The 22,994-nt window shown below is 46.1% G+C and overlaps 1 protein-coding gene across 4 annotated transcripts in view; it reads right to left on the bottom strand.

The window, feature by feature from the left end:
• RHBDF2 (rhomboid 5 homolog 2) overlaps window positions 1–22,994 on the bottom strand; it is a 66,424-nt gene that overhangs the window by 17,852 nt on the left and 25,578 nt on the right. For 3 of the 4 annotated variants that reach the window (XM_081185357.1, XM_081185358.1, XM_081185359.1), the window contains exons 2-9: window positions 7,842–8,000; window positions 6,358–6,488; window positions 5,142–5,334; window positions 4,122–4,334; window positions 2,371–2,499; window positions 1,484–1,614; window positions 905–1,111; window positions 435–546 (exon numbers count right to left, since the gene is read on the bottom strand). In XM_081185357.1, the coding sequence (XP_081041483.1) occupies window positions 435–546; window positions 905–1,111; window positions 1,484–1,614; window positions 2,371–2,499; window positions 4,122–4,334; window positions 5,142–5,334; window positions 6,358–6,488; window positions 7,842–7,976 (1,251 nt within the window). In that variant the 5' untranslated portion in view covers window positions 7,977–8,000. Of the gene's footprint in view, window positions 1–434; window positions 547–904; window positions 1,112–1,483; window positions 1,615–2,370; window positions 2,500–4,121; window positions 4,335–5,141; window positions 5,335–6,357; window positions 6,489–7,841; window positions 8,001–15,301; window positions 15,385–22,994 lie in introns of those variants that run through there. The other variant, XM_081185360.1, reaches the window with a different exon arrangement.

Raw genomic sequence — 22,994 nt, 5'->3', positions numbered from 1 at the left:
CTGCTCGTGTGCTTGTCTAATATTTGGCTGGTAAAAGAGGCAGAGCACTCTAAGTGGTGACTCCTTCATTATGAATATACTTCCTTAAGAGGTCAATGTTATCTCAAATCCCAGACACTTTATTGCAGGGGCAGGGACCTGGATATGGCCACTGGATCAGATTCTTAACTCTCCCAGCTGCCACAGGCCAACATTGGTTGACTGACAGCTGTCAACGTTCAACAAGGTCACTGTAACCACTAATCAATTGGTTTCCCACAAATGGAGAAAGTGAACCTCTTCAGCTGCACTAGGAACAGCCCTGCAGGATCACACCAGAGGCCCATCTAAATTATTTGCACTGTAGTGATCTGATGTTTTTAATTGTTATTAGCCACTCTGAGGCTTTTTAAAGGACAGTACTGTAGAATGCCATTCACATAGTTAAGACTCACCAATGCTGTTGTCAGATGCTGGGCAAAGCCAATGGGAGCAATCCCATAGGTGCAAATGATCAGAAGGGTGATGATGATATGGACGAAGGTGATCCAGTAGGTGAAGTAGGGTCTATTCACGACATGGAAGAAAAGGTGGGAGAGGAGACAAGCACCATAGGTTATGGTTATTCCTAGAAGAGCTTTCATTAACAAAATACTCTTAGCAATGTACACCTTCAAGGACTTTGCCTGAGATATGCAGAGACACATCTAATCTGACCTACAGAACTGAAGGAATGCACAGCAGCTAGGAACCAATGAGGTGATGCAGATATGTTCCTTGTCATTTAAAAAAAGAAAAAAGGAACCACTGTGGAACCAGGAGGCTTTTTGCAAGATAGTCAAAGCCTTGTTCAGACTCCTGCAAGCAGATGATGGGTTATAGTGATGGCGGCAGCATGCTTTAAGTGAGCAAGTCATGCTCCCACCTGTGGCTGTCCGTGAGCTCCAGCTGGGAGCGCACCACGCTGCTGATGCTCCGCCGATACGTCCTGTTCAGCCACTTGCCCACCACTCCCAGCCCGTAGTATCGCTTCTTGCGGTCGAAGGCAAAGTGTTTCACCCGGGAAGCAATCCGCTTGCCCCGTTTTGGACCAGCCGCCGCCGCTGGCAGACCCCGAGATGGTCCTGCCCGCCTGAAAGAGAAGAAAGGGCTTACGTGATTTGAAGTACGGAAGCAGCACAGATACCCAGACTGAACCATTCCTGGATACCAATGATTTAAAATGCTTCTGTCCCCACCACTTCCCCCCATAAATATAGAGGGTTGGTTTCTTCTCCTGTATTTTAGGAGAGCACCCAATTGCTCATGCATCAAATGTGGTTTTGTTTTGCCTCCCCTACACTGTCCATTCCCATCCCCCAATATCTTTTTTTTTTTTTTGCTTCACTTCCATGCAATGCTGCTGGTGGCAATCTCTTAGAAATGGCTACAGGCTGAAGAGACTCGCAGAAATGCATTGCTATGAAGATCGTGGTGCCGTTCTGAAGCGGAACTGAAGACTTACTGAAATGGCTGCTCAGCCTCAGGTGACTTGCCATCCTCTGGCTGAGGAAGCCCTCGGAAGTAAGTGGCAGAGAGGGGTGGGGACTCAAAGACATCATCTGGCATGGAGCACAACTCATCATGAGCGTCAACCTGCAAGAGAGAGATACAGAAATGTTGGGTTATATCCAACACTGCTTCTATCAGAACAACAGACTTCTGCATCCGCAATGGAACTTTCCCCCTCCTCTACTTCTCCCTGAAGCCCCCGCTCCCCACACACCCTCAAAATCTGTTCCAGAGGGTTGGAAGAGCTTCCAGAGCAGATTTTGAGGGGAGATGGGGAAGTCTCACTGGATACAACCCTCTGCTTGTCATTGTCTAGTTGGCAAGAACAAGTCTCAGTCTTGTTAAATGACTGACATAGTTGCCCAACTTTATGAGAGCCACTGGAACAATGCTAGCTGCAGCACCATTGCAGGCAGTTACAGGAAACAACATGCTCACGTTCCAGACTTTGGTCAATTAAGTCCATCTTAACAGACGATGGGAAGATTTGTGGCTAACAACAAGACATGGATCAATTGCTTAAATGTTACATTATTTTAGCTGGCTAGTTTCAGGGAATGCACCGTGGCTGCTCCATGGGGAAAAAGCAGTACGTGAAAATAAAAGAAGAAAACAGCTTCGGCATCCCATTAGGCAAGAGGGGAGGGATGGGAGCGGGGATTCAGTAAAGCTAAGATCCTCCTACAGCCAACAGAGGGGCTTCATTGAGAAATGGTCGCAGTTCTTTCCCCATGAGAGATTATGGTGGTGGTGGTAGTCCTGAGACATCATCAAAGCTGGGGGGTGGGGTGGGGGATCTTGGGAAGGGGTGGAGCAGGGAGGCCATGGAACCATGCTTGCCTTGCTGAAGAACGAGGAGTCAAACGTATCCATGCCATCTACCACATCCTCATCCATGAAGCTGGGATACATAAAGCTTTGCTTGTTGCACCTCCGCTTCGGTGCCGAGGGCTCCAGAACCGAACGTCCCTTTTCAGAGAAATCAAATTGGAACAGTGAGTGAGCAAGTTCGAAACACTTTCTATTAATAGTCGAGAGGTCCTGGTGTTTGTTACTGGGGTGCTGCCCTTTTGAAGATGGAAGGGGCAAGGTGAAGAGTTCACGTCGAGACTCTTGAACCTATAAATATGGGTTAACTGAGAACGACACATAAGAGCAACACAGCTACACCAGCATCCTGTTCAGCCCGACTGTTTGGATACAAGCCAACTGCACAAATATCAGGAGGGTAGCTTTGCACATAGAAAAACCAAGAACTAATACTGAATGGCTTCCAAGCCGGTTGTTCTCAGTCCTAGCCTGCCTCACTTCCTCTGAGCCATGCAACAGCATCACCTGGTGGTTCTTCTGATTTATTATCTTCTTATGGATGGTTTGTAAACTGCTTTTTCAATGTTTGTGTATGAAGGGGGAAGGAGAAATGCTTCAAATAAGCAAATAACATTAATTAATTAATGGCTCGGGTCGGCAGATCACAGGATTATGTCACAATCCATAGCTGTGTGTCTGTCAGGATTTCCAATGCTTTTATAAGTTTGATTGAAAGCAAGAGTGTTTTGAAAAGACCCACCAGTTTGACACTGGAAACAGCACAGAAGAGCAGCAGCAGCAACCAACTTACTTTTGAAAGTTCAGAATCAAAAAGCATTGGCATCCCATGACATCTGGAGTAGTCTATTTAAGTTCTGAATTTAAAAGTTGAAAAAAGGGCTTGGAGATGCCAAGCAATGCGCCCACCCCAAGGACTCACAGTGCAATCCTAACCATGTCTACTCAGAAGTAAGTCAAACAGAATTTAATGGGGCTTACTTCTAGCGAAGCAGGGTTAATTCCAACCTTAGAGTCTAATGCTTCTCTGTGTACAAGCAGAATGGATTTATGTTTGCACTTCGGGCTTCCCCTCATGCTATCAAAAATCTGCTCTGGATGGTTGAAATTATAGCAACTATTTAAAAAGAAAAAGTGAGCTCCAATGTCTGAGTGGAAGTGCAGTTGCACAACACTGGATTCTGCCCAATGATCACTGGCTCTCGGTGTCTCACTGAAATTAGGATTTGGTATCAATTTAGCACGTTTTGCCAGCTCAATGTACAGTATTATCAATGACATTGTTTGCGAAGTAGGAGCTTGTGTTGATCCTACAAAACAAGTTTTTCTTTTCTGCTCATGGTGATTACAATGGTACCATTCTACCCTTTAAAAAGCACGTGTTGGGGTGGGCCTATGACATACTTTCATATTGACATATATAATATTTTATTCCACACCACACACAAAAAAACCCCCAACCCACTCAAAAAACTTTATCCCGCATGGAGCTTCACAGCCATGATATCACAAAGGAATAAGATTACTTGGAAAGAACTGGAGAATACTAGGATTTCTCTTTATTTTGTTTTTCACCCAAATTGAAACTTCTGAAGAAGGACAACACAAACGCCCCGTTTTTTCAGATATCTGGTTGTACTGTTGCTGAGAAGAGGGATAAGGAAGCAGCGCACACACACACACACACACACACACACACACACACAATCAGCATCTTCTACAGCAGTAAAGAAAGAGGAGAGGAACAAAACAAAACAACTCACTCTGATTATAGCTGCAGCTGCCTTGAAACTCATATGGGCCACCGATTCCCTCTTCCTGCGGGGAAGGCGGCCGTAGCCAGACCGTACGCTGCCGAACGATGTCAAGGACATGACGCCAGGGGTCACTGGGGCCAGGGCAGGGTGTGGAGTGCGTGGGCGATCCATCTCATCTGGGTGCCGGAAGGGACGGCCTCGGGCAAGGGGATCAACAATCTGAAAGACCAAACAAGAGCCCAAATGGCTGCCATTATCCATTACCCTCCATGGAAGTTAAAGCCACGTAGCAGCCTTGTGACTTGCCTCACCTCGGTCCAGTATTATCTGAAGGAGCGTCTCCACCCCTATCGTTCTTCCCGGACACTGAGATCCAGCGCCGAGGGCCTTCTGGCAGTTCCCTCACTGCGAGAAGCCAAGTTACAGGGAATTAGGCAAAGGGCCTTCTCGGTAGTGGCGCCCGCCCTGTGGAACGCCCTCCCACCAGATGTCAAAGAGAACAACAACTACCAGACTTTTAGAAGACATCTGAAGGTAGCCCTGTTTAGGGAAGCTTTTAATGTTTAATAGACTATTGTATTTTAATATTCTGTTGGAAGCTGCCCAGAGTGGCTGGGGAGGCCCAGCCAGATGGGCGGGGTATAAATAAATAATAATAATAATCACCTACCTCCACAACTAATATACGACTAAACAAACAAAGGAAGGAAGACTGCTGGAAAATTTAGCCTTGTATTTCTGTCTCCTCTGATGGGCAGTGGCATTGCAGCATCTTAGGCAGAGGTCTTTCAACATCACCTCTTGCTTGGTCCTTTCAACTGGACATGCCATGCATGGAACCTGGGACCTCCTTCATGCAAGGCACATGCTCTACCAGCCCTCCTCCAGCAAGCTCTTTATACAAATTGGGATCTAAATCCAGCTCCCCACACCCTGCCCCACTCCATCGAGCAAATCCAGGAGTAGCTGATTCACTCGTGCTCTGAAGCACAAGGCAACCACCTCCACCACCAAGAGGTGACCAACCTTGGGCATTTTCTGTGGCTTTGGAGACTCTGTGCCTTGGAAGGAAGGCACTTCCTGGCTAGGCAGCTCCATTTCTCGGTAGGCAGGTTTGAGCTTCCCATACCGCAGGCTGCAGTGCTGCAGGCTTTTGCGCTGCCAATGCTGCCGCTTTCCGTCACAGTCGCTGCTGACTCCAAACCACTGAGCTGCTCCCCTGGGTGTAGGAAACAGAAAAAGGACAACACACATGAAGAAGCCCAGCAAAGTAACCCAGGTTAACATTGCCTGGAAGATGCCAACAGCCTGCACCCAGTCTACCAAGATCTTTCCTCCAGAAACTCTCCACCCTTGCCTTCCAAAATGGCTGCCCTCTGGGTGGGTTTCCACATGGCAGCGACTCTGGGGGAGAGTTGGCTTCTTATTCCTCGGAAACCAAACCAGCTAGCCTGTCGCATGACACATAAATATCCACGTTGCCATGCCCCATGAACCTGCACTGCTTTTGTCCCCTTCCCCAATCACATGCTCCAGTGCCGGGCTTCCCAAACTTGGGTCTCCAGCTGTTTTTGGACTACAATTCCCATCATCCCCAACCACTGGTCCTGCTAGCTAGGGATGATGGGAGTTGTAGTCCAAAAACAGCTGGAGACCCATGTTTAGGAAACATTACCTGTGTGGGTAATCCTCCCCACTTCTGCAAAAGCTTTCAGTATACACACACTGCATCATTTAAAAAGTCTACTGTGAGCAGAGTATTAGTTGTATTATCAGCAACCTGTCTTTTTCTAGCAAGTGCACACCACAGGAACATACATACACGGTAGGGAGTCATAATTGATTCCCAACACCTAGGATTATATTCATGGCTTGTACATAAGATGGAAAGAGCGGAGAAATGACATTTGTCCATCTCATTTTATGCAGTATAAGAAGGCACTGACAAAATACTTAAAATGCATCTGCTTCCACTTTCCTTGTGTGAAGCAGATCTCAAGCATTCTTCTTGTCAAAATAATTATCACCACGAGCAAAATTTTGGAGTCCACAACATGGCTTGCTGTAAAAGCACATGATTATCTCAGTACAGACTCTGCCTTCAAGGTAAGGGACAAGAGAACCAAGAACGCCAAGCAGTAACTCTGCTAAATGCCTTCAAAGGTAAGGGAAAAAACCCAAAACACCTTTCAGGGCCATCACCCCCACCCAACCCAAAATGGCGGCTTAAGCATCTCCTTACTTGCGAATACTGTGGGACAGTGAAGTTTGCCTGTGCAAGCCAGGATGTCTTTCAAAGTTGCTGTCCTGCCTTTTCATCCCGGACTCTTGGAGGCTCACACTCTTCTGATAAACTGGGTTTTTCTTCAGAGGCTAGAAGAAATGTTGAAGTCGAAGAAAGATTGTAAGGAAGATATGATTCAGACACAGAACACCCAACCGATGAATGGGCAATATGCTGAGGTCTGTCCTTGTTATGCAGCTCCCATAACTAAAAATCACACTCCTCAACCAGGGAGGGAGAAAACCAGAAGAATCTTCTCAACTACACTTGTACCTTGGAAGTCAAACACTTTGGCACTCGAAACGTTTTGGCTCCTGAGCGCTGCAAACCCGGAAGTGAGTGTCTGGTTTGCGAACGTTCTTTTGGAACCCGAATGTCCGGTGCGGCTTCCGATTGGCTGCAGGAGCTTCCTGCAGCCAATCAGAAGCCACACCTTGGTTTCTGCACGTTTTGGAAGTTGAGCAGACTTCTGGAACGGATTCTGTTTAGCTTCCAAAGTACAACTGTACTTGGATAGGGAGCCTGGATAGGGAGCGCTTGATGCATACAGGTATGGAGGTTTGGAGGCAGGGCAATATGCAAAACCACACATCTATATGGAGCATCATGCATGTTTGATTACAAACTTCACTTTTTATGCGGTTTACAACTTTGGGTGGGGGCTGTGGAGGAAAGAGAAAGAAATGGACTTAGTGTAGAACCTTCAGCCATACCTTATTAGTAACATTCAGGAAGTGTCTTGATTGAATATTTGGAGTAAAAAAGAAATTTGCTAGAACTTAGGGCAAAGCATGGTTCATGAAGGATGCCTGCTCCTCACTGATTCAGGAAGGGACTCTTATTTTCCCCTACCACAAAGATGCTGTGAGTGTGTGTGTGTGTGTGTGTGTGTGTGTGTGTGTGAGAGAGAGAGAGAGAGAGAGAGAGAGAGAGAGAGAGAATATCTGAGGCTCAAACACAGCATGGTGTGAAGGTGCATTTTTAAGAAAACTCAATTGGCCAGTAATCTCTGACGGTTATTTGTTTTGGGGAAGGATGTTCCTCCCCAAGTCATAATGTGTATCCATAAAATGCAAGAGCTATACCTGAACCCCATGGATCCAGTTTAGTCCCAGTCTCTGAAAGCCACTCCCCAAAAGAGAGGGGTCTTTCCACATGCCTGAGGTGGCACACCATCTTTGGTGAGCTTCCAGAAAAGGCAGTCTAGATGTCTACAGAGAAGCCACAAAGGATGCTTCTCTAAGTGCCAATGCACTGGTTAAATATCCATGGTCACATTGCAGATTGTGACAGGACATGGGCAAAAGCAATTTGGCAGGTGTGGCGGAATCAAATTTAACTTCAAGATCCTGACATCAACTAACAGACACTCCTCCATCTCAAGTAACCATAGACATGAAACAGGCCCGTAAGCATTTAGCGAAAACTGTAGTCATTCATACCACTGTTTGGCTGTTCACATCCTCGGCTGCTTCCACGGGTGGAATTGTGATGGACAGGTTTGGGGGCTTCTTGCTCTGTAGGCGACTGCTGCTGGTACTGGAGCGCCTGGTCCCATTCTTGTCACTGTCCGCCATGTTGAATTGGGTTATTTAGTCAGCCTGATGGGAGGAAAGAAACAGGAGTCAGGGTCCTACAGAGCTCCTGGGCTGAAGCCCCAAAGAAGAAGCACAAGAAGCTGCCTTATACAGAGTCCGACCTTTCTCAATATTGTCTGCAGTAACTAGCAGTGGCTCTCCAGGGCTTCAGGCAGGATCCTTCCCGGCTCTCACTGGAGATGCCAGGGATTAAACCTGTGAGGACCTTCTGCAAGCAAAGTGGAAAAACTGCTTCCTCTAAAGTAATTTTTTCTTTTAAAGGCGGATTAAATATTGAGGCTATCAAGGGGACCACTCTGTCTTATGTCTACTTTAACGGTTTATCAGAACCTCTAAAGAGCTGCATACTATAGTTGCTTAAGAAGGGACAGAAAACTTGGAATGCATCCAGGACCAATGCAGGAACACCTGAGTCAGTGGGAGAACTCCAGCTCAGCTGCATATCAATATTTATTATCAATTCATTGCTACCATGCCTTCGTAAACCTCCAGTAATAAAACAACAAAGAGGCAATGAATAGGTATAGTGTCCATGTTGGATACAGTGCCACAGCTGGTAGTCAGGCTGAATTCCATTTTCAGGAAAACTGTTTCTGTCATGTCCTCTCTTATTGGCTTTGTATTGCCACCCCCTTGACACACACACACACACACACACACACACACACACACACTCTCTCTCTCTCTCTCTCTCTCTCTCTCTCTCTCTCTCTTTCATGACTAGCAAAATTAGACCCATGCACAGTAAACACTGCAGGATAACTTATGTGAAACAAGAAAAGGCATGTGAAGTTCATCAATCAGTAGCACGCATTTGCAGAAGAGGCTTTGCAGATTTGTTTCTCTTATAAAATTGAATTGCCTGGATGTAGAATTTCCCCAGGTTTTTTGGGGAGGGTGATGTTAGCATGGAGGATACAAGTGGCCCTAGCCACAATAATACACAAGACGTAGCCGTAATGTTTGGTGTTAGTATGCGCCGTGTTTCTTTTTTATTAGTGCTTTTGGGCTTGAAAGCCACGCCTCCAGGTTCCCCTCTGCCCCTGTAGGGATTAGAACTTCATTTGTACAGAGTACATTGGAATTCCCCCAGCTTCCAAGCCAGGTGGAACTGCATTGCATCACCACATGAAACCCCATGGGCAAAAACAATCAACATTCTTCCTGTCGCCAAGCCCAGGGTAGGCACCATTTGCTTGAATACCTTAAGAACTGATGCTATTTCCCAATCAGCCTAAGTGTGCTTACACAAGGGAGCCCCTAGCACCTTCTTTAATAATCCTGGCTTTATTCAGGATGGCCAATGATCTCATCCTCTGCAGGTGCAAGGCAGAACATACAGCCAATGCCGGGAGTCACATTAATAAGGGGCTTCCCACACAACGGGATGGGAAGACTCTGGATGGGATTAATGCTGCAGAGTAGGTCAAGCCAGGGTTAATGATCCAGCTCAGTGGTCTCACCCACTCTGTGATTGAAGCTATGTAGGTTAGGCTGTCTAAGCCCAGAGATTGGTCAACGCTAGCATGAGAAGGGTTAAAGCCTCCAGACAGGTAGCAAAAGGAAGCAACACACAAAAGTGACAACATCTTATTGGTACAAAGTAGATGGTGATCCAGCCATTGTAGGTTTCAGGTCAGTGATCTCTCTCTAAAGCTCCATTCCATTCAAACATCCTAAGCAAATCAACTATTGTTTGGAGTTAACCAGAATTTAAAAACACACACCATGCCATAGTTTGAGCTACCAAATATACAAGCAAGCAAACCATGGTTTAGAGCTGTTTGGTTTGCTTTATGTTTGCTATGACCACCATCCCTCAACCAGCAAATGCCCTGCTATTTCAGAAGCATTCTAAAAAAAAACAATTTTTCACTGGTCAGTGTGGTGTTCCTTTCTCCAGGATTAACCTCCCCAAAATTCATAGATGCCTCCAGCTGTCTGCATTTGTGCCTTCAATATTTCACCTTTAAGAAACTCCTGTGCACCTTGGATGTTCAATTCCTGACACTAGGGGTAAGGCTTTTCAGATATGCCAAATGGACACAGCAAGCAGGAGGCAAGGCAGAGGAGATCTCTTGAGTTGAAAGCTTAAGCAATAGGAAAACATACTCTAAAAGTCCCTTTCACACTCCACAGTCGAAAGTATATTATATTTCCTCCAAACATGGAAAGTTCATCTCAAATGCATTGATAATGAAATAAATAGCCACAAGGTGGCGGCAGCACACTTTCAAAGCTTTCTCGGCTAGCCTACAAACAAACTGCAGTCTTTACTGTGTGGGTATAGAAGGAAAAAAATGGTAAACAGTGAAGCTAAAAGGCCACGGAATACAAGACATACAGTCTGTGACATTTCTACTCAAAGTTCAAAAGCACACTGACCATTCACAACAGCCATAATGGTCACTGCACTTCTCTTGTATACAGTGAAACGTTACATGGAAATGTCACAGGCATTTCATGACCTTTTGGCCCAACTCTGTACCCTTTTCTCCTCCACGTTCATACTCATGGGAAGCCATCTCTCTCTGCCAACCCAGGATATAGCTAACATCACACATCTCACAAGGTGAGCCCACAAAACCTCATGACACCAATAAATCTGCTAAGTATTTTTTAAGATGCCGTACAACTCTCCTGACAGTTTTTTGCTGCAAGAGACTATTTATTCCATTGTTACTTATTAAATTTCAATACCACCCTTCAACCAAAGTTTGAAGGGTGGTTTGCAATATAAAAAGCATAAGCCTATCCCATATTTTATGCTCCCTCTTCCACTACATCCCATCCTCAAAATAATTCAGCTTCAGGCGAAAACAACTCTGAAAGTCCAGTCCACATCCAGTAGCAGTGTCACACAGGAACCAATGTTAGAAACTGAGATAGGGAAGCTAGGAGCTAAATGGCACCTTTAAAACAGGCTATGGGCGCAACAACAGAAAGTCTATAACAAGAATACAACGCTGGAAATGAACTGCAGCTAAAATGTTATGTTCATTTTTCACACGGTCCTTCCCTTGTTCAACCCCCCCCCCCAATATTCTTAAGAGGGTCTCTTCTCCAGTCTTCAGAGTAGCTGGAAATGGGGAGGCAGAATTAGGTCCTCCTTTCCTTCTACTCTGCAGTTTTAATCTTGAAATCTTAGGCGAACTACTGCGCCCAGAGCTCAGAAACTGCTCGTGCTAATGGAATTCCCTGTCGCAAAATATGCCTAGAACAATGGGAGTTTTGAATGTGGACAGGAATGGCCCTCTCTCCAGAAGCTGCACCAGAGACTTCTTGTCCCTTGAACCAGCTCTATAGCAGCAGTGGAGGAACCAACGGCCAAAGAGCCAAATGTGGTTGCTCCAGCCAACCCTTGGGACTCTCTCTAGACCACACTCCTTATCCCAGGCCACACTCCTCACCATCCCTTGCCCATGTCTCCCTTAAGTGCTTTTACCAGGCTGGATGGTATCTGAGCTGTAATGATGTTTCTAGCTCGCTTGGATGGAGGTATGTGTGTACAAACCTATGACACTTGTACAGCTGGAATGTAACCTGCTGCACAAAAGGGAAGTCTCACATCCATTGCTCCAGCCATGGAGGAATGTTGCCCTCAGGGTGGAAAGGATTCCCAGCTGTTGATTCACAGTATGCAGGAGGCAGGTGGTTACTTGGGCTTTAAAACTATTCTTTTACCTGGGCGCTGCTGTTTTCAGTTAATTCTAACATAATTGTTATTTAACATATTTCCAAATATTTTACTTTAAGTTGCCCTAACAACTTATTCGAAGGGTGGGGTATAAATACAGACAGAAAGAAAATAAATGAAAGACTATGGCTATCTTGCAATAAGATTCCCCTTATGATCCGAGGCTTGGAAAGAGCAGCAGCTTCTGTAGCAAAGTATCCCACCGGGAGCGCATTACAGATACCCCCATATATTTCAAGGGAGATGATGAGACCATAAATGTTTAAGGACGTCCCTCTCAGCAAGAAGAGCACCGTAATCAATAACCCAGGACCAGAAGCATCCAGGGGGAATGAGCATCCTATCCGGCAATTCTCAAAAGTGCTTGAGTGGGCAAACAAAGAGAGCTCATGTCAATTGTGCACCGAGGGAACTGGCGCCTCAAGCTGCTTATGTCATCCATAATATGCTTTATAGCCAGCGCCATCTCCGAACTTGGAGGGGAAAGGAAATGTTTATAGTCTATTCAACCCACATAACGGGAAAGAAGCATCAGCAAACAACAGAGGTCTTTGGGCTGATGGAAGAGGCACAACTGCCATACAAACAGCCATGCTGTCTGCCATGCAGACAGTCTTTCCAGGAGTTTTGTGTCAAACAACCCCACATACAGTCATGCTTTACTTCCACCTTCATGATCTCCCCCAACAGAAATGCAGCACAGACAAAACTCCAACAGTGCTCAAGTTGGCTCTAAGGGCCACTTCTGCATGCAGCGCTTATTCTGAGGATTGCAAGTGCTCCTGCAGCTTTTAAAATGCACTGCACTCCAGCCCCTACTAGTTATCTACATTCACCTGGTTGATGCCGCTGAACAAGTGCAGAGAACCAGGTGCAAGTCTATGTGGCTGGCAGAGGAGGAGGAGTGTTGTTGTTTCCCCAGGGCTTTCCCTGTCTTTTGAGTGTTAACAGCTGGTTGTTGGAAGCATCCCTTTCCATACAGGAGTCCCTCAGGTGGCACAATGGGTCAGTGCATCCGGCTGTTAACCAAAAGGTTGGAGGTTCGAGCCCACCCAAAGACGGCTATGGGCAGGATTCCTGCATTGCAGGGGACTGGACTAGAGGACCCTCAGGGTCCCTTCCAACTCTACACTTCTATATGATTCTATAACCATACATGCTCTTGTACATATCTGTTCACGTCATATGAAACACATGATGTCAGATAGGTCATCAATCTCAGCGACTTTGGTATTAAAGCAAAAAAAGCTAAACCAAGAATTTCTATGCATCACTTTCACGAGTTAACTCTTAATTTCCTTCACAGCGCATGAGGCTTTAGGTCAGGCTGAGCAAAGCGGCATAGTTTACCCTTTCATTCTCTCAGGAAGTGTATGACACCAAAAGACAGAGAGTAAGAAATAAAGAGAGACTGGCTGAGATTGTGCAAGAACCATCCCAAGCCCAGCTCTCAGCATTGCCTTAGAGATTTTCCATGATGCAACTGAGTCATCAGGAGAGGATCAGCTTCCCTTTCCACTTCAATCCAACCTCCTTCCTAGCACTACTAGCAAATTAGCAAGAGTCCTCACTTCCAAAGGCACAATTCCCTGACTCATAAGCTACTGGGAAAAGGCAGTTGAGATCCTAGATGGACCCAAACTTTCTTATTAAAACAATAACACACCACCAAACAGCAACAATATTTGTATAACCCAGGCATATTTGTGTAACCAAGGAAGTATCATTAGCAATAGTGGCAGGTGCTATTTAGCTAGAATGGTGGTCGCTTACATACTTTTCAATGGATGACTGCAACTATGCGGAGAGCCTGTTATCTATTGTATCCACACAGTCAGCAATGTACTATATCTAGGCAAGCAACCAATCAGGAATGTGTGAGGAGGTATTTTATGAGATAGAATTTGTCTCAGGGTACAGTGAGATGCCTGTCGAACGGATAGACAATCTGGTTCTGAAGTTATCCTTCGATCAGACCACCGCATGGCCTATGCTGTCCACTGTGGTCACAGAAACAGGAGAGCAGGAAATGTCCACAGCTGCATGCACAGGGACATAAAGAAACAGAACTTAACGCCCCACCAATATTTCCCAGGGCTTGAGAGTGCCAATACCTGTTGGAATTAGAAGCCCTTCATCCTACTCACTCTCCAAATGAAACCTACTAGGGATCTCAGGACATGTCATGCATTTATCTCTGCATCTAATCTTCATATGTGCAAATGTGCACCCTATTTTTCTTTATGACACAATGTTTATAGGAACATAAAGCCACTGGCATAGTGGGGGGGGGGTGTCACAGGGTGAGCACAAAATTGTTAGGGGTGAAAAAATTTCAAACACCCAGTACTGCCTCAATACAGCTGCGCACTCCCGTCACTGGACTCCATTGAAAACGGCATCTCCATGCAAACCAGGAAGTGGCCTCTCCAGAAAACAGAATGACTCTTCTTTTCTCATCTCTGTATCTGCAATCTCCTGAGTGACTCGGATGCCGTTAGGCAGTTGAATGAGCATGCGTACTCTGTCCATCTGTCCCCCACCTCCACGTGGCCCCCGGGCACTGACAACCCACGCTATGCCACCTCAGAAAGCATTAGAGTGAAAAAACTATGAGCAGGAACTCATGTGCAATTGTTATGGACAGAGACTGTCATGCTCAGAAACTAGAAGGTCTTTTAGAATGTGGCATCACCCCCCTCTTGGGTTACTGAGGCCATCCTGGCATCTGTAATACTCTATTTAACATGGTTGCCCGATACCGGTCTGCACCTAATGCTAAGGCATATTTTATTAACCAGTGGTTTATTATGTGTGAACTCCATCCTGTGACTTATCCAGACTTTGCTTACTGCCAACAAAATACAGTCTGAAACTATGGTTTCTTATAAACCTTGGTTTGTTTTATCTATGGCTAGCATTACATGTGAATCCAGGACCCTTCCTTAATCATGGTTTCTTTGGTCACTAACTTGCCCACGTGAACCTAAAGGTCACCGAGCCTAAAGGACATATTGCAAGAATAGATGGAAAACACCAGCCAAACTTTGGAGAAACAAGTCATGGTTTGTTTGAAAGTGTGTGGGACAGCTTGTGGTTAACTTTAACGAATCGTGGCCTAGCATTTTGAGCGCTCTGCCACATAGGAAGTGGTTGGCCCTGAAAGTTTCAGTCACTAATACGTAAGCCTGGCCTGTGGCCTGTAAACAAAGACCACATAAAGGAATAGTTTACCAGGCAAAAGTGGTTTTTATAACCCACTGTAGATTATGCCACTGAATATTATTTAGTCACTGCAAGGACAAATCAGGAAGGAATGTTTTTTCAGGTTACATTTGAATTTAAATTCAACTTAAATTACATTATGCACTCCCAAACAACTTATTTATTAAAGATATTCTATTTCCCAAACTTCCTTCTGCCAAGACTTGGCAGCCAATGGAAAATTCATAAGCTTTGAACATCAAGCAAAGCCATTTGGCTTGGCTCTATAATTTGAAAACTTAGATCATTACTGCACTATGGTAGCAGAATCCTTCAAAGCTGCCTGATCATGTAACACACACGCACAAGAGAAACACTGGTGCTCTTTATTCAGTTTGCTTACATGTTTATAGCTAACACCTTGGAATGGATCCATCAGGCAAAAGAGAGGCTTAAGCTGGATGGAAAGTTTCCCCTTCAAAGTCTCTGTGGGGAGTTAGGAGAGAGATTTACCGTATTTTTCGCTCTATTGGACGCACCGGACCACAGGACGCACCTAGTTTTTAGAGGGGGAAATCAAGGGAAAAAATATTATCCCCCCCCCAAGCCCCAAAGAGCAACGGACAGGCTGCATGCAGCCTGTCCACTTCTCCCAGAGCTTCTCGGGGCTGCGGGGGAAGCCCGGGTCCCCCCCCCCAGCCCCAAAGAGCAAAGAAGCCAAGACATTGTGCGGGATCCATAGCCGCGCAACCTCTCCAGCCAGGAGCTAAACCTCTCCAGTGCAGCTAAAGAAGACAAGGCAGCAAGCGCGATCCATCCCGCTCACTGCCTTGGCTTCTTCTTTAGCCTTGCACAGCATCTTTAGTCTTGCGCAACGGGATGGATTGCGCCCGCTGTCCACCGGGGCTGGACTAGATGACTCCTGGGGTTCCCTTCCAACCCTGCAATTCTATGACCTCGGAAGGTGTTTGGGGTCTCCACCACTGGAGGCTTTTAAGCAGCGGTTGGGGGACCATCTGCCTGGCGTTCTTTAGCTGTGATTCCTACATTGTGAGGGGGCTGGGCTAGATGACCCTTGGGTGGCCCTCCCAACTCTATACAGTCCTACAGTTCTGCGGCAGGAGATCCACAGCCACTTCACACAATGCCCACTCCCAATTTTCATCTGAGAGACATGTGTCTCTCAGTACCCCCCTACCTGCCACACTTCCCCCACCCCACTTAAGCTGAGGGAATTTCTGCCCAGAGAAACTCCCAGCAATCAAGGAGGAGGAATCCGCTGCAGCCTTCAGCAGCGGAGGATCCATGGTCCCCTTCCTTCTCTCCTCCGTAGTTGCTTTGAAGCAGGAAAGTGGGAGAGGAGCTGCTTACACGAGTGTAAGCTGCTCCTCTCCCACATTGCCGCTTCAAAGCAATCACGGAGGAGGGAATCCGCTGAAGCCTCCAGCAGCGGAGGATCCATGGTCCCCTTCCTTCCCTCCTCCGTAGTTGCTTTGAAGGAGGAAAGTGGGAGAGGAGCTGCTTACACGAGTGTAAGCTGCTCCCCTCCCACTTTGCTGCTTCAAATGGAGCCCGGGAGGAGGGAATCTGCTGCAGCCTCGAGCAGCGAAGAGGATCCATGGGTCCCCTCTTTCCCTCCTCCGTGGTTGCTTTGAAGCAGGAAAGTGGGAGAGGAGCTGCTTACACGAGTGTAAACTGCCCCCCTCCCACTTTCCTGCTTCAAAGCAATTACGGAGGAGGAATCCGCTGAAGCCTCCAGCAGCGGGAGGATCCATGGTCCCCTTCCTTCCCTCCTCCGTAGTTGCTTTGAAGGAGGAAAGTGGGAGAGGAGCTGCTTACACGAGTGTAAGCTGCTCCCCTCCCACATCGCCGCTTCAAAGGGAACCCGGGAGGAGGGAATCTGCTGCAGCTTCCCCCAACTCCCGCAGAAGCCGCGCGCTCTTTAAAGGGGCTGTGCGGCTTCTCCTGGCTTTTCTGGGAGGTGAGGGGATTCCCCCACCTCGTAGAAAAGCCCACAGGAGCCGCGCAGCCTTTAAAGAGGGTGCCGCTCTTGGGGGCTTTTCCCCCAGGAGGGAGAAGGGACTGCTGCAGCCAGTCAGTCCCTTCTCCCTCCTAGAGAAAAGCCCGCAAGAGCGCACGAAGCTTGTGTGCGGCTCTTGAGGGCTTTTCCCACCTGCCTCCCCCCTGCATTCGCTCCATAGGACGCACACACATTTTCCCTTGCTTTTTAGGAGGGAAAAAGTGCGTCCTATGGTGCGAAAAATACGGTATTTTCCCTCAGGAAGGGAGACAGCACACCAGCCAGACTTGTCAGTCGCAATAGTCAACACCTTGGAGCAGCAGAGGGGGAAGAAGGAGGAGAGGAGGCACTGAAAGCAGAACAAGTAAGAGATCGTGCAACGGTTTATCAGAACAAGGTCAGCAACAGCAGAACAGATGTCCGAGATGCCTTTTGCCATGTTACCAACATTGCTGACATATCTCAGCTGGTTTCCATAACAATGCAAGGTCCTGCCCGGCTCGTTGTGCCAAACCAAGAAGGCTTTCACAATGCCAGCATATAGAGATGCCACAGCTGAGTGGCTGGGCTGGCGGAAGAAAAGCAGACATGACTCACTGGCAAGCCTAAGGACAATGAGTGCCTGAGATTTTTATTTTTTTTACCTACAGGAGGAATGAAAGCTTCAAAAGAAGAAGAGGAGGACATTGAAAGTGGCAAGTGAGAAGAACGCAGCCAGTGACCAGCCATTTCATGACACAACATGCACATGAAGTCAGGCAAAATGGGAGGGAGACTGCAAGCCTTGAAAATCCAGAAAGCACAAAGTTACCTGTAAGGTTTGGTAGTAGCAAGTGGAAAGGAGAGATGCAGACACTTGGAGGCGGCACAGAGGTGGCTCTACAAATTCTTAACTATACTTGGGATGCAACCTCCCCTTCCCTCCTCCTTTTCACATTAAATGAATCTCCTGTATCCTTCACCAAGCAATAGCTCGTGAAGAGGCCTTTTGGTGGAACAGTTGTCGGGATGGGGGATAATATAATAATATAAATTTATTATTTATAACCTGTCTATCTGGCTGGGTTTCCCCAGCCACTCTGGGGGGCTCCCAACAGAAAATTAAAAGCATGATAAAACATCAAATATTAAAAACTTCCCTAAACAGGGTTGCCTTCAGATATCTTCTAAAATTCAGGTAGTTGTTTATTTCCTTGACATCTGATGAGAAGCGTTCCACAGGGCGGGCGCCACTACCGAGAAGGCCCTCGTTCCTTGTAACTTTGCTTCTCGCAGTGAGGGAACCACCAGAAGGCCCTTGGAGCTGGACCTCAGTGTCTGGTGTCCAATGGGGTGGAGACGCTCCTTCAGGTAATGCTGGACTACAACTCCCATCATCCCACACCACTGGCCATGGTGGCTGAGGCTGATGGGATTTTGAGGCCAACAACATCTGGAGGGCTTCATGGATAATCCAACTGTAGGGGGTGGCTCCTCAAACCAAAGATGCTGCAGAGGGGTGTGTGTGTGTGTGTGTGTGTGTGTGTGTGTGTGTGTAAAAATCCCCAACGGTTGCCTCAGAACTGTCAGAGACAGTGTCAGAAAAAGAGTGGGCTGAGAATTTCTAGTCTGGAACTAACTGAAACTGAGCCTTGGGGGTGGGGTCAGCTTAAGTGGCTCTCTCGGGATCTGCTGCCTGTCATAGGAGTGACTGTATGCTTCTACAGTGCTTTACTTGTACATTTGCAACTAAAAAAGGGAGGAGATCATCCAAAGAGGAAAACTAAACCCTTTAGCGCTGTCCCCGGAACTTCTCGTTGCAGGGAGCAGGGAGCATATTATTAAAGAGTTCAGTTGCTATCTAAGGAAAACCGAGTTAAACATATACTTTGTCTCTAAGGTTTTTTGGTTCAAGGCCCCCAACCATCTCTGTGTATTTGAGAGAACCCAAAAGCCCCAGCTGACACTCTTTGAGGGTATACAGAAGGGGTCAGCAACCTTTTTCAGCCATGGGCCGGTCCACCATCCCTCAGACCATGTGGTGGGCCGGACTATATTTTTTGGGGGGAAATGAACAAGTTCCTATGCACCATAAATAACCCAGAGATGTATTTTAAATAAAAGCACACATTCCCGGACCACCCGCGGCCTGAGAAGGCGATTGGGCCGCATCTGGCCCACGGACCCTAGGTTGCCTACCCCGGTATACAGCAAAGGCCCAGTTCTCCCCCCACCTCACCCTCTCTCTCTATAATGCAACAGGGACATGGCTAAAACCATTCTTCCTGACATCTAGTTCTGTTCCGTTTTTGTCTGGAGAGGTGGCTTTTTAAGATGATGGAGCATACTACCGCATGAGCCCCTTTCCATACCCTGATGTGGTACAGCCCAGATGCAGGTTTGTCACAGTTTTAGCACTGGCATCAACTTCCCAGTTTTTGTTCTAATTACCAGCTTTATTCCTCCCTGTCCAACTGCATTCAGAGTTACAGCGACATGCCACAGCTAGCAGCCACTTCCCACCCTTCTCAAATATATTCTGTCAAGCAAGTGCCAAGCCAAGAATTGAATCAGCTCCAAAAACAATAACAGGACAAGGGCCAATCCTAGGAATGGGAAGCAGGCGAATTCTAAAGAAAAATCCTACCTCCCCTCCTAGCCTCGCCCCAAGGAATACATGGGGAATCCCTGCCTACTGGAGAAGTTTCATTCAACAAGTCCCAACACAGCTCTCTCCGAAGCCTACCCAGGCAGCACCTGTTTGCACTGTTCGGTAGCCAGAAGGCTTAAGGGCAATTACAGGGTGACATTCCTTACTCATGCTGGCCCAAGGACAAGGATGTTTCAGAGCATCACATTACCAGAAGCAGCGAAGGGAGAGTATATTATTTTGAGCTGGAAACACATAATAAGAGGGAACAAAACCAAGACACAAACCGACAATTCTAGGAAAAAGGCCGGGTGTTACCTCGATTCCCAGTGAAAGCTGCCGTTGAACAGAGCCCACTTAAATTATGGAGCTAAATTAGCTGGTAGATTTACATTACACCTGTGTGCATGTGCAGATAACATGTATGCATGTGCAATAAAAATATTACACGTATGTACTCAGTGAAGCCAAGGGCCATACAGTGCAAGAGACTTAGTCTCAAACATGTCTGGGCAAAACTCAAAGTGTGTATACAAGTATGACGAGCCCCACCCTCACAAATGCAGTAACAGGCAATGAAATAAATTAGCAGAACAGAGATAGGATGATTATCATGAGTTATTGCCATTGTGAATAATCTCTGTGCTTGTATACATTTTGGGCTTTATGCAGATGTGGCACAATGTTATTGGAAGGATTTAAAAGAAGAAGCCCAGGACCTTGACATTTGATACTATTGTTTTTAAATAAATAAAAACTGAACAAGGCAAACGCTCCAGAATTAAAACAAAGACTGTGCTGCTGCAAACCTGACGGTGATCACAAAATTTCACTGTGTAATTAAATGAAAGTTTGTTTTTGTTTTCAATATCCTTCTCCATTTTTTGGTACAGTACTCCAACTGCACTTTCCAAAGGAGTACTGTACCAGGGCAGAGCAGGGGTGGGTGTGAGGTAGGAACACACTCTTAATTTCCAGCATAAATAAAAAATAGAGATAGGAATTAGTGACTTTCTTGTCTTGTAAAAAGGGACAGCACAAGCTAGGGGGGACAGCATTTCATTCTCTGCTATCCAAAAGACAAAATATGTACCATATTAAAATACACACAGCAGGTGGCATTTCAAAACAGATTTAGCAAAGCTCCTTTAAACAGGAAGAGGTGACCAAGTAAAAATAATAAATATCATATATTCCTCATTTGGTTAGTACTAGAAAGCCTTGCCCTTCAAAACTCCCAAGAGAAATGCCAGACACTGAAGTAACTTTGGGGCTTGGGTGCTTCACAACTGCCTCACAACAGACCTCTAAGCAGCCTTGCCCCAACAAGATACTGTGCTTAACTCCCTAAAGCAGCCCAAGACATCAAGGCTAAAGCACAGGTTGCCACTACCCAATACTGGGCCCTCTGCCCAGGAGAGACGTGTGGCTCAGGAGCACTGCAGGCCCCATGGTGAGTGCCACCCAGCATTTTGTCACCCCCCCCCTAATGGTGACACCCGGGGCGGCCCGCACCTACTGCACCCCCCTTCCTCCACCACTGCCTCTGCCCAGACCACTTAACTTGGATCTTCTTTATCATCTTGCCTTAAGATCTTCCTCAAAACTCTGCTTTTCAAGAATACAGTGGTACCTCGGGTTACATACACTTCAGGTTACACACGCTTCAGGTTACAGACTCCGCTAACCCAGAAATAATACCTCGGGTTAAGAACTTTGTTTCAGGGTGAGAACAGAAATCGTGCTCCGGCGATGCGGCGGCAGTGGGAGGCCCCATTAGCTAAAGTGGTGCTTCAGGTTAAGAACAGTTTCAGGTTAAGAACGGACCTCCGGAACGAATTAAGTACTTAACCTGAACACTGTATGTTCCTTGATCAGATACAGTTTCTACAGTGAAGATCTCCACCCATTTCTTTACAAAATGGAATCCTGATACGAAATGGCTCTGATTTATGTTTTCAAAGTGTGATAGGGAAGCATAAGGGTTAAAAGGCATGAAAATAAGGCCAGAAAAACAACAACCCTGGTTTTACATGACTAGGGACTTTCCTTGAGAGATTGATTGCTTTATTTTGATGGAGTACACCTGGTAAGTTTCAGTGCACTTTAAGAAAAGCAGTTTCTAAAATCCTCTGGGGGAAAGGACACTCGGTAACAGCCAACTTTAGTTGTACTCTGAGTCACAGCGCTGAAATTAATGGACATGACTTAGGTCCATTAGTTTTAATGCATTTACAACCCACTGCAACCAAAAGTGAGCAGCTAGCATCAATAACTTGGGGAAAAGCTTTAAGACACTTTTGACAACTTATTTGGAACATATTTGAATACCTTTTTTATTTCCAAGCCCAATAGCAAAGTGGCTATTGTCTAGGCCCAATCACCAGGAGGTCTAAGTTTGCATATGAAACCAACACCTGAGAGTCACACGCACCAAGTTCTGTAACAGTTGTTTGCAGCCAAGTGGAACATGCACGATCTAATCTGCTTTTTCTTACGCACATAAAAATGAAGTTCAAAACTGGCTGCCATCTGTGGGACACATCACAGAGCTGTGCCACAGAATAAAAATAATAACATGGTTTTTAGAAATTTGTTAGCAACAGAATATTAAGACCTCAACCTAGAAGTCTCTCTAATGAGCTAGGAAACTGTGTGGAAGTGAGTACACTATGAACCAGAAGACAGAAGTGAGGGAGGCTAGAATAGCAGCGATGAAGGTGAGTTTCATAGATAAGTTTTCAGCTAACCAATTTACACCAGGTATCTAATAATCCAGACACCACAGAAACAATAAAAATATATCAAATCAAATCAGTCATTGTTTTTGAACCAGCTGCACAGAGTTGAATGTAGGGTCCCAAAATAAATTGTATGATCCCAGCAGACTCCAGTTGGAGAGACTAGGATCCCAGTGCCCCAATAAAACAAGATAAAGAAGTTCAGCTTACTATTGCTGTCAAAACCTGATGTTATGATGGAGACCGGTGCCACTTGGCAACAGAAGCAATAAATTTTAATCCTAGCTTGCTACTCCTGGTGCCCAGAAATAATAATAGTAATAATAAAACTCTGCCTGTCTTGTCAGTTTTAAATGGATGGTCATACCTGCTCATTGCTGGTACTGAGGTCCAAATGCTGGCGCTCCTATCTGGCACCAGGGGACTGAAGACTTGTTTGAACACATTGAGGCAAGTTGTATTGTTCCCCTTCAGCAAAAGACATTCTTTCTTTGACAACTGGCAGGCTGCAAAACCATCTCCACAAAGATTTATTTTTTTAAGTCAGTGTATGTTTTGCATACAACCAACCCTTGCCTAAGTTTGCCTGCATGAATGTATGACAAATGCTGAAAAACAGTTCACACTTTTTTAATCTGACCAAATGAGAATGCCTCATTGTGGCTTCTCAGTATATATTCTTTCTAGCTTCTAAAACTAAAAAGAA

Source organism: Podarcis bocagei, assembly GCF_964188305.1.
Source record: "Podarcis bocagei genome assembly, chromosome: 2".
Lineage (NCBI taxonomy): Eukaryota > Metazoa > Chordata > Lepidosauria > Squamata > Lacertidae > Podarcis > Podarcis bocagei.
Note: the sequence above shows the minus strand (reverse complement) of the source record. Positions and strands in the feature narration are given on the sequence as shown.